The sequence below is a fragment of the Melanotaenia boesemani genome, chromosome 9, assembly GCF_017639745.1.
Source record: "Melanotaenia boesemani isolate fMelBoe1 chromosome 9, fMelBoe1.pri, whole genome shotgun sequence".
Lineage (NCBI taxonomy): Eukaryota > Metazoa > Chordata > Actinopteri > Atheriniformes > Melanotaeniidae > Melanotaenia > Melanotaenia boesemani.
The window spans coordinates 25,445,246-25,460,542 of NC_055690.1; the positions used below are offsets into that span (position 1 = coordinate 25,445,246).

Consider the following 15,297-nt stretch of genomic DNA (forward strand, 5'->3'; position numbering starts at 1 on the left):
AACCAGGCCTGCTATACAATTAATATGTCATTGTGTGTGATCTTTTTCAGCATTTGTTTCTTTCTTTTGTTGGATTAAAGGGTTTAAAATTGTAAGAGGGTAATTTTTACCCATGTGAGGAGAATTAGGTTGGACAGATAGTAATCAACTGCCAAGTAAGACTAAAGTGATGGATGAAGAAAATGAGAGAGAAGTTTACATTCAGAGGAGGAGAAAGGAGAAGAGAGAGTCTTTCTATCAACCTGCTGCTCAGAACAAAACAAAAACAACAAAAAACCTCAAGATTACCTGAACAGATTTCTAAGTAAAAGCAATACACAGATGTTGTGTGCAAGTGGTGATATTGTTATAAAAAATAACATGCATCTTATTATATTATTACCCTGCAGGTCACAGATTTGGCTTTAACTAGACCTCTAGCTGTGTCTCGCCCAAACCTGCAGGCATTCTCCCAGTAGCAGACCGGAATCACAATCTGTCACCTCCACCAACATCTACTGTAGTGCTGTATGGCCCTTAGCACCCATTATCACCTCTCCTTCCATCCCCCCATCATTCACCTTCATCAATCCCACCTAAAACCTTCACTGCAGCGTCCACCTTCCCTACCCCTACCCTCATAACCTCTATCCATCCACAGTTCACTTCATCTGTCATTTCCCTGTGCAGGTTACTGAGTACATCATGTTGTGAACTGACAGCAAAAGCTGAAGGTACACATGAAGTAATCGCACAGGCCAGAGTTAAGACAGGAAAACCAGAACGTGTGTGTGGTCTCAAGTTAAAGAACGTTTGACTTTATTTTTCCTGAATAATTAGTTGTTTTATTATTTAGTTACATTGTTGATGTTGTTATCCTGTTTTTACAAATAAAATAAGCCTTTCAATTCTTCCATTCAGTTTCTTAATAAAGTCTTATTTGACAATAGTCTTTACATTGTGTTTGATTAGATAATAATAATGATCAATAATAAAAGGCAAAGTAAATAAACGACTGTAAAATTTCAGCAAAAAGTGTCAGTACTGGCGATACTTGCTCCACCAGTAAAGTAGGCTGCTCTGCAGGGTTTCTCCATTTCTGCGATTGGTCAGACACTCTGGGGTGAATTATCAAGCTTTGTCGTATCACTTATCCAGATCCTGAATGTCTGTGGGTAAGTCAACCCAGGTAACAGAGAGCTATCTGGGATATGTTAATCACACTTTGTCGTAAAGGCCTCTGAAGACTGTTTTATGTTCAAGCGGGGCCTAACAATTTATTGTTCATTTAGCTGCTATAATGCACATGCACTTTATACTTTTTTCCATTGTCTTAGGTTGTGTATTAATAGTTGAATCACCTTTTATTTGATTTGTTTTAAATGTGATTGCACTTTAAAGCCAAGCTTTAAATCTCGTATTTACAATGACAATAAATATCGATTCTGTGACATTGCGACATGGTAAGAAGATATCTAGGATTAATAGTTATTCTGATCAAGTTCATGAAAATGATTTCATTTTTTTCCCCTTTTCGACAAAGAGACATTGGATCACAGAAGCTTTCCCTGTACCACGGGGGAAATGTTCCATTGTAAAAATGACAGCAATAATGCTGGAAAATGAGTGATTAAAAAATTGATTTATACATATTTAAAATTGTCACCAATAACCTTTGTGATCCTGTCTATTTGTCTGTTGTTCTGTATTAAATTTAGTGACTCTAGCCATCATTAACCTTTTCATGCGATTATAATGATCAGGTTCCATAATCATAATTTTCTATTATAAAGATGGGCGCACAGGTGGAAAAGAAGATAGATGAAAAGGTTAAACAAAAATAAATCTGGGGTGAGTGGGGCATGTGATTGCTTTGATTAACAAGGCCATTAGCTTTAATTACTTCCAAGAATTGACTGTCAGCTGGTAAATACTGAGTTTCCTGTTCACAACTACTTAAATAGTCTGGTGGTCGCGACTGTGTGTTTGTGTTTGTATATAAACAGCTGCTTGAACCTTACAGGACTTTTACAAAGAGCAGTTTTATGTTTTGCTGAAGCATAAGTCATTATAGTAAAAGCAGACTGCTGCAGAGAGAAGCAGTTAGCATGAATGCATCCATGTTATATTTCCTGATCTAACTACAGCCATGTTTCAGATAAGAGAGGATAGCTAGTTACCTGCCCTTATAACCTTAGTGCTGGATAGCTGAGTGGGAAACCACGAGCAGTGCTTCTCCAACTGGCTTTGCTTCAGTCAAAGCACACAAGCTTTACATTCATCAAAGTACAAGGCTGCCATTGTCAGTTTCAATGAACTGTTGGGGGAAAAAATGTGTCTCCAGATGCTTTATGTTACATTTAAAACTCAGAGATGTTTAATTCACACAAATTAATGTGAAAGAAAAAGGAGAAATTTATCCTGTTGGATATATTGGAGCTATGATGTTCTCACATTCCTCAATAATATTTGATTTAAAATTTTAGTGGAAAAGATTAATGGATTATTAGAGACCTAAGCCTTATTATTCTCTCAGTTTTTTTTGGCTTGTGGATTTATTGATTGCTTCAACTTTAATTTGATCTCTTGAAAGCTTTTCTAACTATTTTCATTCATGTGGAAATGATTGTGGTAGAGAATTAATCCAACACATCTGATAAGAGGTCAGCAGTAGATTTTTGTTATCTGCATCTTTGAGGTTTTTTTTTTCATTTTTTAGAAACTCATAATAAACGTCACGATCTTTATGCATGGATTACTATTTTAGCTGAATATTATAAACATTTAAATTGCGCTATTTGCATTGTATCATTTTTGCATTAGACAGTTATTGACTTTGTCACAATTCTTTCTTTCATCCAAAGATACATTTGTGTTGCTCTGCGTTGTTGTTTGCACGATGGGCTGCCCTGAGTATCTTGCTGCTGATCATCTGAGTCCATCAGAAGTTACATCATGGACAGTTTCCTGCTGGGTTTTACTTTAGCAAAGACGTGTATGTGTATGCTTTCCCAGACTTTTCACTTATTTTTACTGTCTTGTAGTTGGTAGTTTGTGATTAGACTGGCAGATTTGTCAGTCACGGATATTCAGGATAAGGATATGGACCAGTATGCATGGGCAATGACATGAAGCATTTTTATTGGATGTAACTTCTATGATTAAGACATCAATGCACAGAAAGACCCTGCACAAAATCTGCTACCACTTATATACTTATATACTGCTACCATGTATACTTATTTACTCCCTAAACTTTCATTGTGAGCTATCAGGCCCTCAAAATGCAATGGTTGAACCCTGTTCTATAAATAACGCCTCACGTCACAGCTGCTCCAATTCGTCATCATATCTTCTCACCTCCTCTCACGTGACACATTACTGTTTTGTAGTAAGCCACCAGAATAAAAATACCCCTACTGTGACAGGTTTATGACAGTGAGAGAGCCTCCAACTCAGCTGGTTCTCTCTTCAATTGGTTTCTACACTCAGCTCCCCCAGATGTCTCCTCTCTGCTGATGAGTTTATGCTTTCATCTCCACTTTAGTTGTTCTTCCATCTTTTATTTTAAGAAAGTGCACAGTGGATTAGTTCAGCCTCTGAAAAGCCTTTGGATTAAGATGTGTGAAGGGCGACACAGAGGAAGATGAAAAAGGGACAGAAGAGGCAAAGAAAAGGAGAACAGCGTGAAAAAGCGGAAGATAGAAAATGGGAAAGAAAAGGTAGAGGTTGTTTAAAGAGCAAAACGAGGGAGTTAACAGGATAAGAAAGCAGCATATTTACATGAGAGGATTTGATTCTTGTTGGTGTTTAGGTCTGAACGCCTGCTTCATGTTCAACAGTTTCTGTTTCTTCTGAGTTTACTGTGACTGGGTGTTTATCATCACTATTGGCTCCTTTCAAAAACACAAAAACTGACTCGCTGTTGCTATGCAACTTCTTAAAAGGGTCTCAAAGCAGTTTTAAACCTCTGCACTCTTTTGCTGAAATGATTCAGTGTTGAAATCTTGAAACCTTCAGCATCCCAAATACTTAGAATGTGCACACCATCCAAATCTGAGCCGGAGACTTGGACTTGCTATTACAGGAAAGTCAAGTAGCAGTCACTGTGATGTGCATGTGTACTTATCTTTGGGGCTGCTTACATCTTTCACATAACAACAACCCTGCTTGCCCGGCATTAGCACCGCTAGCAATAGGGCCATGTTTGATTGCATGCTTATGAAAAAAATGCATCTATCTGAGGCAAACCCAGCAAAAGTTGGCTTTTCATATTTACCTTCAAATAATGATTTTTGGCAGAAAGACTAAGATTAGATTGATTGCAGGACTAAATTTGTTCTAGTTTGGTAAACAACCAATGGACATGAGCTGTAAAGGAGGCCAGTGATTGATAGTGTGCCTATAGTTTAGTTTGCCAGAAGGGGATCTGGGTAAGCTTCAAATGAGCAATTTCATTTGATGTGTTGTCCAACCACTTCTTAAGATAAGTGTTCATACTTGCTTTCAGTGGCCAGACTTCAAACTGGGGTGAAAAGCCTGCTCTCACAGATGTTGCAGACTTAAGATGAATTGTTCAAATGAGTTGGCTATTTCATTCTGAATTATGGGAGACTTCAAAAGAGGGAGAAAAAAATACATATCCCAGAATCTTTCATGAGCAAAGATGGGTGTTTAAACAGTTCAATAATTTAAGAATGATGTTTGATCATGTGATGTCATTAAGAATTTTTGGATTTGATTGTCTGCAGTATCAGTAGATCTAAAGGTGTCTCTGTACAAGGAATACAGTTGTAAACCAGCTTAAGGAGGTTGAGATCTTCTGCACTAAAATCACATGGGATTCCATAGCCAAAATCACTGCATGTATTCAGGAACAGCTCTGAAAAAACGCTTCTTACTGAGTCCATAAAGTTTAAATTGAACCATGCAAAAAAAAAAAAAAAAAAGTAAAACTCTTCTTGGAAGTTATAGACACAACATCTACTGGATATGGAGATAGATCATCTAATGTTTTACAATTTGGAAGCCAGCATCTGTCATTAGTAAATAAGCATGTGTGAAGTAGAAACAGATTTTGGAAGCATATTCTGCACATATTACAATAACATCATGCTGGGGGCTAAACTGGCCTGCCTGCAGTCCCGTTAGGGAGGAAAAAAAATGTAACCATGAAAAAATGCAGTCCTGCGTTACTGAGCTGCTGAAATCAATATTACTGTGCAAAAAAAAAAAAAAAAAATGTTCTCAATAAATATTAAATATTTATTGAGATTTATTGATTTATTGAGATGAATGAAGAATGGCAAGACAGGCAAAAACAGTACAATTCCAAGCCTGAAAGCCATTGTAATAATGATTTTTATTCTTTAACACAACCTGCACCCTCTTTTGGAAGCTTTTTTGTGCTCCCTGTGGCAGAAATGATGCTTTCAGCTAAAGTGGAGACCAACATTTTAGCAATCCACTGAGATGTAGTTTCATTTTCACCTTCAAGACCCTGCTCTGCCTTCTTGTTACTTTCTTTAACATCCAATGTTTTCTTCATCCGCTTCCATCACTTTACAAATATCATTCTTAATGCAAGATGGGTTATTTCCTTCTTGGACCAAGAAGGGAAAAATTACCTTATGAGATCGAGAACATGTAGATTGCTCAAGAGAGGAGATCAATGCTGTTTCAGATGTCGGTTAGGAATCTGAAGTGATGATTTGTTTGTCTTGTGCATATAGATTGTGTAAACTCAGCAGTGTTCTACACAATACAAATAAAGTGTTGAAATGATAGAAAAGGAAAAGCATCCAGGGACTGAAATCATATTGAGAACAGCAGCTCAGGCTCTGCAGGTTCTTGCAGCTCCACATTTGAATTGATGTATGTAGTTGTTGTTTTGGTGGTGCTGCCTGCAGCTTTAGGCTACTGTTGTGGCTCATCTGCAGAATTCTCTCATGAATCAAGCAGCCGTTTTCAACAAACAAGTTCTGACAAACTGCACACCACCTGCTCAGTCACAAACAGCACAGTGCTGCATTTTGCAGTTTGCAGACCCAAGTATTTTCTTACAGATGTTGATGGAGCTAAGGAAAAAGTGATAACTGGCTTAACATTTTGAGATTTTCCGGGAAACAGAGCTCCAGCTGAATGCCATATTTGCCCCATGTCGGTTCAATGGACATAAGGTAGCCTACTGTTTAATTGCAAAGTCTCGCCATGTAAAATTTCTACCATGTCTTACTTCATATGTGTGCGCATGTTTGTGCACGTGCTCGTACGTCAACTTGCGCGCGCACTGCCCATGTTCATGCCCTTGCCTGCGTCGTGCAGCTCATTAGGTTTGATCGATGCAGGGTTCCTGCGCAGCTGCTGCTGAGACCGCGGGACTCAGCTCATCACAACCCTTCTTCAGTCACGGTCAGTCTGGGATTCCTTTAGTTTTCACACGGGGATGCGCATCTGGACTGGAGAGCGTCCCGTGGACAATTACGCGTCGAGGCGCTTTGCTGCTGCTCTCCCTTTCCTCTTGCCCACACAGAGGAAATAATCACACCAGCTGAGGACAGTTTGGGTATTTTCTTTTGAAAGAATGGCAGGCGCAAAGTGCCTTCTTAAAACGCCGAGGTAAGACGTCGCTTTTCATCCCGAAATTCCAAACAAATTGGCGCATATTCCTAAACCAAATAAGCAAGTCTCTACTGGCTTTTCAGTTTAATGTCTTGATTGTCAGACTTAATTGCGTTTTTGTTGTGTCTATATTGAAACTTTAATCATTTTCCAGTAAGTATAAACAGTCTATCAGATTTGTGTGATATTCGTGTATTGCATGTTTTATCATTAACATAATTTATTTATTAAAGCAGAGTGATGGAATGGGTGGGATGCGATGCGCCATAATGTATGTATCGATTTATAATTTTATGGAGCGTTTCAGTTTGTGTTGAAGCGCATTGTGAAGCTCTAACTGTTCAGACTACAGTCAGAGTTGTGCAGAATGTGTCAGCTTGGCTGGCTTGAATGACTGAGGTGTGTTGCAATGACAGCAGTCACGCTTCCCAAATAAATGCCCAATTTTCAGACTTTCCAGCAAGCAGATGTAAACCGAAGCTAACATGAAAGGAGTCTGCGTTCCATGTGACTTATATTTGCCTTTTCTTCGATTGTTGTTCTCAGTTTTCCAAAACACTGTCTTAAGAAGGCCGCTGCTGAAAGTTGCCATGTGGATGACTGTCCTCTTCGTCCACGAAGCTGGGGTTATCACAAAGTTATCGTAGATAGTTATAAAAGTCACTCATGGGCATATAAAAAATAAGACGCATCAGACGATAACTACGTGCTCAGGTCAAGCCACGGCAGGGGTGCTTTTTTCGGCACGACACCTGGTACCTGAAGCCTCGATGGCACGAGACCACACCAACCAGTCAATCATCACGGCGCGTGTCGTGATGAAAAGATTGATAAGTGCAAAGAAAGAAGGCAGAGAGAAAATATTCAATAAAAATACATGAAGATGGATTCAAGTGTCGTTTGACTGACATTTCTAAGCGCTTTTCCCTCTTCTGTTTTGCACTGCATTAATCCAGTTTTCTGCAATCATCCGGGGTATTTACAATACAATCATCACCATTTCATGTGTACGCGCGCGCGCTTGGGTGTCGTACGGGTGTTTTTGATGTGCCCCTAGCAGATAAATCTGCGTTTTAAAGTACATCCACTTATATCCACTCATTTTTTTTTTTTTGTTTCTTTACAGCAAACACCCTCTTACCCTGGCACAATCACTTACATCAGACATGCTTTCTAATTGCAAATACATGTTTTCGATTTGCGTTTAAATATAGAGATTATACTCCAGGAAAAAAATATAAAAATTACAGCTCTTTGTATTTAAAAATGCAAGGCCAGCCTCTTCATTTCCCAAATTGATCCTCATTAATGGCATTGCAGATAAGCTTTAGTTTGGCTTATCTCAGGGAAAGCATGCACAGAGGATAATGATGCCTTCCTCTCAGTTTGGAATTTTTTGTGTCTTTTTTTGGGCACATCGTAATTTTGCTTTGTGTACCAACCTAGCGTCACATGTTGGATTTTCTAGCTAAGAATCTTCTGCTGCCATGCACAGTCAAATATCAGTCTAGATTCATACCTACATGCTTACAGAAATTGTGTAATATTGGTGTGTTTTATCATTTTAAAAACAGAGATGCTGTCAGCTGTCAGCAAAAAGCTGCAATTTATGCCAACGTCCAGTTAAGTTTGCTTTAATGCAGAGTCCAGCATGTATGTATTCATGCAGTTCACTTGGAGAAAGTAGACATCACACACATGGTTTCTCATTAATTATATGTGATAAAAGGTTCTTGACATGAACAAACACATGAAGCTCCTCAATAAATCACGAGATGTCACTTTGCTACATGTTACAAAGAACAAACTGGGGCATTCAAAACTGGTTTCATTTATCTCATTTTTTAAGGTGGGAAAATGACGTATTTAGCACATGATTCTCATATTTGAAGTAGAAGAGTGTTGCAGCTCCACCGCATTAGGAAACCTGTGATCAGTGAGGGTGCTCCAGTCAGAGCCAAGATAATCAGTTCTTACAGATTAGCAGTTTTTTTTTTTAATGGAGAGGGTTAAGCACTTGATGAGAACTTGCTCTGACAAAGTCAATTCCGTGCCCTTTTGCCTTGCAGTAACTTCCAGTCATCTGCCATGTTTGAAGGCTCAGAGTCTGTCGAGATGGAGGGCGGCAACACAGAGAGCACTGTGGCCTCATCCATCAGCGCCTGTAAGAAGGTAAAAACAAGTGTTTGTTTTGGGACAAATGTGTGTCTTCCTACATAAGTGTCCCTCTATCTGTCTACTCCATCACCATCTGCCAACCACTGCTTTTTATCACCTTTAGGTCACGTTTGTCTTTCCAGCTACTGCTGTTTCCAGCAGTCTAAGGGATATTCATTTCCTCCTCCTGAGTGCTACTGACACGCAGGGGTTGTGTAATAAGAGGAATAGTTAGGCCCTCAGGTCAGCCCAGTAGATTTATCATCACCCAGTGCCATAGAGACAGGAGGGGAAGTGGTACAGATCAGTGGGCTGAGGTGGTGGCTAGATTGAATTTCCTTTCAAGGTGTGCGTAAGTCTTATGTGACTGCCTGGCTGTACACAGTGAGTGTACAAGTGTGCTGGCTGGTGTGTATTCCTAATTAGCCCACCACCTATGATCGTAACTACTTTCCCCTTGAGTGTCCTAGAGAGACACAAGGTGATGTCTTTCTTATAATTGGGCTTCAGGTTCCGCTGAGTGGTGCCAGCAGCCTTTAATATCATAACTCCCACTGAGATCAGCTGAGCCTACGTCACGTTTACCTGGCCAAAAGCCTGCACAGATGGTCTGTTCCAGAGGGGGCATGGCATGTCTTTAAAATACACAATTAAATAAGCCATACACTAGGTGTCACATGTCCAAGTAAATAAGTAATTATATAAGGTTAAATTTACTTAAGTGTGTGTTATCTGGTACTTTTGGAGTAAAAACTATGAATTGTGGTTCAAAAACACAAAGGCAGCTTTTTTTTTTTCTTTTCACCAACCAGATATTACACATGGTCACACCCCTCAAGGGACTATTTAATTTCACTCTTGTAAAGAACTTGCTATGTCAACAGTCAGTGATGTGGAATTATATCGGCAAGGCACAAAAGCAGCTGGGTAACCACATGTTTGCAGCGTTGCTCCCATTACTGTTGCACATTTTATACACTAAGTGTGGTTAGGTGTCAGATTATTAATCCTGTACTGGAGACTCTGATGCAGACTTACAGAGAAAGGTCACTTGATGCCATCATTCCAAAGGGGAAACACAGAGACATTCAGATGAAAGTGAATGAATGATTCAAATGGTGTTTGCATGTGAAGTCATCTGCTTCATGTATGTTTGTGTGTGGTGTGCTTCTAGTGCTACTGCAGCTGATAAGGGTTTGTCTTTGTGCTGCAGGTTCTGTGCAGTAACAGTGTACTGGATTCCTCAGAGTACTGGCTGAGGAATGAGAAGTCACTATGCAGACTGGACCTGCTGGATGAAGACACAGAGGGCACCTGCACCATGGTGAGTGTAATACTGCGAGTGGCGAAGCAGGAACTGTTTTGGCAGCAAAGCTGGACCAAGTCATTCTTAGTAGTCTTTAAGCAGCAGGAGGTGAGTTTGTTGCCTTAAACGACAGCAAGTAAACAAATTTCAGGCAGCGATGATGTGATATGACATCTAAAAACTCTCCGCTTCAGCTGAGAGGCTTGTAGGGATGGAGAGGGTGAAAATCTTTTTATAGCGGGTTGTTGGTGCTTCCTATCTGCTATTTAGCTAAAAGCTTCGGCTCATAAAATTTGATGTCCCTCAAACCCTATGAGCATTATGTTGACATTGCAGATGGTCAACAGAATGACTGCACTAACATTGCAAAGAAGTTCATTTGTTAGATAACGCCCTCCTTTACTCCTTCTTTGACAATATCTAAAAGTATGTCTGTAATTTGTTTCCTATTAAATTGGTGGTGTTGATATGGAATTTTATTTTGGCTGTAAACCATTTTAAGCTTTACAAACTAACAGCAGTATTAAAAAAAATAACTGTTTGGTGAACAGGAGACAACTGTAGTCACTTCAGAACTTTAACAACAATTTAAAATTACTTCAGTAGATTAAATAGGTATTTTACAATGTTTTTCCTTTGAAAGTGGTCTCATAAATTTCTGTACACTGGACACTTGAATTAGTGCTGATGTGCTCTCACTGAAGCCTGCATATTGTCATTAAAAATGGAGTTTAAAACGCCACTTTATCGTCTCTGTCTGGGTACATTTTTAGTGTCTTTTAATGGACCATTTTCAGGCTTCATTTGCCATCTGTTTAGTGTATGCTGCAATGGATTTTCCAAAACAAATTATGAAAGTGGGATGGATTTTTAAGCTGATATTGACTCTTTTACATCTGGTAATCAATTAGTGTTTTTTTTTTTGTTTGTTTTTTATAAAGACACTGTTTTTGGGTACAGACTTTTCTGTATCCATGAAGTTATGATGTTTAATAATAGTGTTTGTTATTCTTTTGAATACTGATTCACACCATTTGATATACTTCATTAATGCCTGTAGCATTATTTATTATATATCTTAAAAGTTTTTACATATCAACTGGATATGTGTGGGACATTTTGTCTCAGGAAACAGCTATTGGCAAAATACTGAGCAGGTTATAAGCAACTGTTTAGCTGAATCATAACAGGAGCAATTATAATTTATGATAATAAATAAATGATGACTACATGTTTTGGCCACAGAATATGTTTGGGTTGGTTGTTTGGGCAGGGAATGTGACTTTAAAAAATATATATCTGTTAATAGCTTCAGGACATAAATGCTTAATCCTTGCTGTCACCCAGATCTGACGTGTCATCTTTGAATACGCATTCATCTTAAATTACAAGCTGGGCATGAACTGCATTCAGGATCTGCATCTGTCACAAACTACATGGCATAGAATTGATGTTTGCAGAGGAGTGATGGCTGTTTAATCCTTCTAATGCCTGTAGTAAAAAAAAAAAGACTTCTCTACGCATCAAGCCCAGGCATTCAGTATTTACTGTGGGTTTCATTATAGAAATTCTCTCTAATAACACAGACGTTAACACATTTTACAGTAAGAGGGATAGAAACAGTATTATGATAACCTCTGACATCTAGAATCTATTTATTATCCTTCTTCTTCTTCTTCTTCTTCTTCTTATTATTATTATTAAAGTGTGAGGGAACAGGAGAAGATTGAAAGGGGTCTTCAAGTTTTACACAAAAAAGTTTCAGAATCTGAAGGTAATTCTTTCTCCTGTCGGTGCCATATTTATGTGTAAATGTAACCTGCATGGGAACCATGTCTAAAAAAACCCTTTGCTGTCCAAAAATAACTTTAGACGAAAACTACACCTTGTCGTGTAGAACATGAAGGCCATTATGAGACTTTTTAGAGCAACATACTCTCATCAGATGAATGAGACTGAGATTTTTTCGGAGAAGAAACTCATGCCAGCTGGGAAATATAATGTTTTGGAGCTGTCTCGTGGACGAGGCAGCATGCAATTATTAATTCAGCTATAAATTCTTAATTAGATTAAAAATGTTAAAGACAGTATGAGGCTATCTGACAGAAAGTTGAAGCTGAACTGGAAGAAGACCTTTAAAGACAATGATCCCCAGCACACAAACAAAATGATTGCCTGAAGCATAAAACAATGTGTAAGTGTAATTGGTTATGTCAAAGCCCCAAAATGAATGCCGTGGACATTCTGTGCAGAGATTTTAAATGAGCCGTGCATGCAAAATCACCCTCAAATATTCTGGGATTGATGGACTTTTTTTGTAGGATACATAATATATATTGATATATGTGAATAAATTGCAAAAGCGAAGTTTTGTGATGCCAATCAAATTAGACATCTTTCTTTGTGAGTGCTGATTCAAAAGGGATCAAGTTTATGGCATAAGTCCAACAATTTTCATGAATGAACTTGGTTTTCTCATGACTACATTTAGATTAGGGCAGGATCTACTAACAGTTTCCACTTCAGTAATCAACACTTCAAGCTATTGATCCAGGTTTGGGTAAATGATCAAGGGACTTAAATGTGGATTAAATCAAGTCCTTAAGAAATACAAGACGAAAGGCAGAAACAACCAGTGATAATCTATTTCTCAAGAGAATAAAAACCTATCTCCAGTCTTGTCTGTGGCTTAGCTCAAGGGATTTTACTGACACTCAGCTGTTCATTTGACCCATTGGTTTAATCTAGCAATGTCACCCACTGCATGGATTGGTGTGATGTTTGGTTGAAAGATGTCCTCTGGATAGGCTGTTGTAACCTTGAACAAGTTTTTTATCCAGTACTTTCATTTGATCATCACGTTCACTTTGTTTTTATATTGGTTTACATGTTCATAGTTAGTTGCTTCAGCTTTTTACTGTATTTGGAGATGATTATGTAAAATGATTAACTTTGATGGGGAATAAACATGATAAACATTACGCTGCCCAGTCTTACTAGATAAATTAGAATTGATATGTGTGTCGACACCTCCAAAATGTAGTGGTGTCAGAAACCATGTTTGTGATGCCAATATAGGGCAGAATCTGTGTGACCTGACAGAACATCTACATCCAATGTCTACATTTAACCATGCACATTATCTGTGCATTATCATTTCCACTTCTAAGTGTAACCATTCTCACCTGAGATGAAATTAGAAAAGCAAATCATGAGTCCGAGTGCAATACAAAAGACAACAGTGTCAAACTTAATGAAAGATAAGAGTTAAATTCATTGAACCTTGCATGGGAGTATCCCTACCATCATATTTAGAACCACGTATGGTCAAATCAGCATGTCAAACATATACAAAATCTGAAAGATTGGCGTGAAATCATTCATATCAACATGAAGCTTGGACACTCTGAACTTGCAAAGAGAGGTGTGGAGACGTTAAATGCCACAGCGATAAAGTCGAAGATGTAAGCTTCGTTTCTATGAACAAATCAAGGAAAATTTTGAAATTGTAGAAATTTTGAGGCTTGAATGTGACGCTACAACATCTTGACAGTGAACTAATGTACCTCCATGTCCTTTTGTGAGATCGGGTTCCTACTAACGATCAGCTTTTTATCATTAACATCCGATGTTAGCATGTTATGTTAGCATGTAGACTGAAGCTGTGCCATACTTAAGTACGGCTTTACTGAACTTAATGTGAATTAGGAGTCTTGTTTTAGTACTAGACAACTATACATAGGTAATGTTTCTTTAGGAGCTGAATATAAAAACAGTTATAAAGCTCCAACATCAACAATGTTTAGCTTTTACCTAGCATCCATTCCCAGGTCGACTAGTCAACGAAATTTGTCAACTCCATGTGTGTCCACCAGTGATGGAGACTTGACATCTGGGAGATATGCAAATTTTCCATCCGTTTTTTAGTTTGGATAGGTATTCATGGAGGCAATGAAGTATTGTGACCTCTACTGCTAACTTGACTCTGTCACTTCACAAATCCTTTCATCCATTCAGACTAAGCATCATTTGATCAGCATTGAGTCTGAAGATGCCAAAGTGAAAAATATTTAAAAAGTAATGACAGTCACAAGCATCTATGTATTTACTAATGATTCATTCTGCTGCACACAAACCTGTTTACCAGGGAAGAGTTGTTCACCGTTTCAAATCCATTTGGTCTATGTAAAAATAACCATGCCAATAATGGTGTTAAAAAAGTAATAAGCAGTACAATTATAAGTTTTTATAACCAAAAAAATCCTTACAATCATATTTTAATGTCAACTCTTCTGCGTCATGAGCTGAGCTGATCCATTTTATACAATATAAATGTCAATAACTCACAAAAGTGTTCTGGCATTTTTCCATGCTCCCTAAAAGATGCCTCGAGTGTTTGATAATCATTACCAAGGTAACAGAAATAACAGTAATTTAGCAAAGAACACTGTTTTGGCACACTCATCTTTCACTTTGTAGGTGTGAGCAGCTGTGTGCTGACTTGAGTGTTGCTAAAACCCCCAAATGCATCCTGCATTCTCAAGAACAAAATGTACACAAGACTCAACTATTTGAGTGTCATCTGAAAAATTTCAGATTTTCTTTAAGAGCATAGAGACACACAAGATGTGTTTTAGCAGCTAAAGACTATTTATATAAGGCCAATGATCTTTCCATCACCTACAACCCCCCTACATGCGTTAGATAATTGGCCAGTTAATAAGCAGACACTAATTGCAGCATCCCGGTTTCCAACACCATTATTCAGACAGTTATATCTTGGCTATATTTCTTTGTAGAAAACAATCAGCTTCTTCCTCACAGTTTAGATCCATTGCACAGTGGTCATTTGTTTCCATTGCTGTGTCTGATTTTATGAAGAAACTGGAACTTTAATGTGACTGCGAACAGATGGCCTATCCCCCTCCAGCATCATTCTTGGACATTGACATGAGAAATTGCTCTTTTGACTCCCAGTTTGCCGTCCTGCCTTTCAGTAGTTTACGCAGCGAATGGGAGCATGTGATAGAAGATACTGAGAGATAATTTCTTCTGCTTGGTCTAGATTTTATAGGAAGGTAGAATAAAGGTGGGATTTAGAAATGGGCACAGTTATGATCACTGATGCTGTCAGAATAGAAGGAGTAACCAAAAAAACAAAAAAACAGGAAAACTGAAACATTAGTCATTAATAAGAAAGATGTGTACTTCATGACATTTAAACCTAGATATAC

At 38.3% G+C, this 15,297-nt stretch overlaps 1 protein-coding gene across 3 annotated transcripts in view; it reads left to right on the forward strand.

The window, feature by feature from the left end:
• Nucleotides 1-6,277: 6,277 nt before the first annotated feature.
• LOC121646530 (SPHK1 interactor, AKAP domain containing) overlaps nucleotides 6,278-15,297 on the forward strand; it is a 34,162-nt gene continuing 25,142 nt past the window's right edge. For 2 of the 3 annotated variants that reach the window (XM_041995567.1, XM_041995568.1), the window contains exons 1-3: nucleotides 6,279-6,597; nucleotides 8,670-8,772; nucleotides 9,971-10,081. In XM_041995567.1, the coding sequence (XP_041851501.1) occupies nucleotides 6,563-6,597; nucleotides 8,670-8,772; nucleotides 9,971-10,081 (249 nt within the window). In that variant the 5' untranslated portion in view covers nucleotides 6,279-6,562. Of the gene's footprint in view, nucleotides 6,598-8,669; nucleotides 8,773-9,970; nucleotides 10,082-15,297 lie in introns of all 3 variants that reach the window. The other variant, XM_041995566.1, reaches the window with a different exon arrangement.